Source organism: Atta cephalotes (genome assembly GCF_000143395.1).
Source record: "Atta cephalotes unplaced genomic scaffold scaffold00018, whole genome shotgun sequence".
NCBI classification, from domain to species: domain Eukaryota; kingdom Metazoa; phylum Arthropoda; class Insecta; order Hymenoptera; family Formicidae; genus Atta; species Atta cephalotes.
The window spans coordinates 1,472,641-1,475,458 of record NW_012130082.1 but is presented as its reverse complement, the minus strand read 5'-3'; the positions used below and the strand labels follow the sequence as shown (position 1 = coordinate 1,475,458).

The 2,818-nt window shown below is 41.3% G+C and overlaps 1 protein-coding gene across 1 annotated transcript in view; it reads right to left on the bottom strand.

Annotated features, from left to right (window-relative positions):
- LOC105618731 (protein Wnt-6-like) overlaps window positions 1-634 on the bottom strand; it is a 39,833-nt gene extending 39,199 nt beyond the window's left edge. The window contains exon 1 of the mRNA XM_012200261.1: window positions 567-634. Within this exon, the coding sequence (XP_012055651.1) occupies window positions 567-634 (68 nt within the window). The remainder of the gene's footprint in view (window positions 1-566) is intronic.
- Window positions 635-2,818: the final 2,184 nt, after the last annotated feature.

Genomic DNA, 2,818 nt, shown 5'->3' with positions numbered 1-2,818 from the left:
TAAATTAATTAATTATTACTACTATAATAATAAGTAATAATTAATTAATTAATTAATTTAATTTAATTTAAGTTAATTAATAACTTAACTTAACTAACGTAACGTAACGTAACTAACTAACTACTACACTACTACTCTCTCTCTCTCTCTCTCTCTCTCTCTCTCTCTCTCTCTCTCTCTCTCTCTCACACGCACATATAAAAATGCAATTTACATATGTATATTTATTTATTTATTTATTATTACGGCAATTATTTTGTTAAGTAAAAGAGTAATTAAAAAGATAGTAAATAAAAACTTTATTTATTATTAAATGCTATGGCGAAAAAAATAACTTAAATCAACATTTTGGATTTGCTGCTGCTTACGTTAATTCCTTACGTTTCTATTGCGATTGGCTTATTCAGTTACTGCCTTACGTTTTTTTTGTGCCATAATCATAATTCTATCCACTGTAGATTTCGCTATTATAACTTCACATAAATCCAATGTAAATCTTGTCAAAATTTAACAATGCATTTTCATAGCAAAACAAGGAAAGATCACAGAGAAAAATTGTCACTTACCAGAAAGAGCCAGTGATGGGGGTGACGAGGAGGAGGCAGATCGCCACGAGAACGGGGCGCATCTCCATCCCCTTCGCACCTGATAACACCCGAATCGATCACCGATTACGTTTCCTTTGTCCGCTCTGCGCACTGACGATCGATGGAATAGTCGATTACGATGGTATTCGTGTGAGCGCACCGATGCGGTGTCCGGCTGTAAAGACGAGTCGACCGCGAACCGCCGCGAGTTCACCTGTACGTATTCTTCAGTTCCGAATGCACTTCGTGGCCAAAGATTGGCACGCAAACTATACGCACTGTCCCCTCTACCGCGCAACTCCCTTATCGTGTGGTCCAGTAAAACTCGACATTGTAACGTAGATCGCATACAAAAATCGCTGATTTTTTTTGAAACCGCGATTCTCATTGATTTAGATCATTTCTGATTGCATGGAATATATTTCTTCAGGATTGATACAGAAGCGTTGAAGAATATTGATGATCATTGCTTGCGGATGTACTTGCAAAATTATTCGTCTTTAATCGAAGAATTATTCTTGATGTTGCATTTCTCGACAAAGCGAAGATACTGAGATTACATAGTCATAACGATCGCAGTAAACACTTGATCTTCATGATCGTATCGCACTGAAAATGCTTGAGGGCAATCGGAGATACCCTTCGTTGGAAGAGACATGTCTTTAAGTCCGCGAAAAAGCTCGCGATTTAAGAAAGACCCGGAAGAAGAGCACTGATTTCCGGTCTCTTGGACCACTTACTCCCCTCTTTTTCCCCCTCCCCAGCCACCCTCTGTCCTTCTCATGCACCCGCTGGCTCCCTCTTCCTTCTCCTCTTTGTCTGTCAAAGTACCTGATGTTTCTCTTCTTTCTCCTCTCTTTCTTTACTTCCGTCTGTTCTTTTTCTTCCTCTTTCCCAAAAGTGTTAACTATTTATAAGGTACAGATGAAGCGTAGTAAAATCCTCTTTTCTTGATACGGCAAAAACGCATCGCGTTCCTGCCAGAACTACGTCACCACAATCTTTGAGTGTTGCCTTATCCCCACCAATAGAGTTCTGAGGAGTAGAGAAGAGCTGCCCCCACCAATATATTCCGTTTTCTTCTTCCTCTTCTTCTTCTTCCTCTTCTTCACCAGCACCAGCACCACCACCACAACAACCATCACCATCGCCGTCGTGAGACCATCGCCACCGGCGCCCGCGACGGGTGCATCTTCGACTTCGCCGTCGCGAAAAACGTCGATCTTCGTGAAAGGGACCGTCCCACACGAAGATATTGAAGATTCTTCAAATAGATTGACGGATCAATCAGAAAAAGTAGATTCGCGAATTTCGTATAACACGTGCAAAATTATAAGAGAATGGAAAACCAACAGAAGGACAAAAATAACGGAGATAAGAGAAAGGGGAGGGGGAAAGAGGGTGGAAAACCTATGAGAAAGTCTGACGTAAGTGGAAAAATCTCCAGATGGTAGGGGAGACAGCGAGATTCAGCCGTCTGCGATCGCTGGCGAGGCTCGTGGCCGGAGCGAACCGTACGAGACTGTTGCGGACTAGGCAGGTGAGCGCCGCTCGGCGGCAACGAAACGCAACCGAGCCCCTCTTTTCCTCTTTTAACTCGCCTACGGAACCCGTCGACACGAGGAGGCCCGGTCGTCGGATCCTCTCTGCTCTCGCGCCGCGCTGCCTAGGATCCCACGGAGGGAGGCGCGACCACGTCTCGGATTCGAACGCGCGATGTCAAGGTGATAGACGCGATGCTGCGCGATGAATAATAGCGGTCAGAAATCATTAACAGGTCGCAATGAGATAGCATGGCCTTTAGGACTTTAAAAAATGATACAGCGTGTGCTGCGCGTATAACAAATTTTTATGGCATGATAAAATATATCGAATCTAGAGATTGAAACTTCTAGAAAAAGTGCTTTATATTATGAATTTTGGTGAAGTGAAATATGAAATCATTAAAATCACAATCCTAAAATTGTATTGAAATGTATTAAAATACTTCGATCTGAAGACGATTCAACAATGAGCTGAAACATGTAATGTAATTTTTTCGTATTATTTTTGTACTTTTAATATATTAATCTAAAGTCCGTTTCTATAATTGCGTAAGCATAGTTATAAGAATTCGACCAATTACGGTCGAATTTGGGAAGAATATTCGATTGTGATTAATCAATTTTTACTACAACCACATACAACTACGCTTATGCACTTGTAAAATAGATATTATATCAGTTTCCATG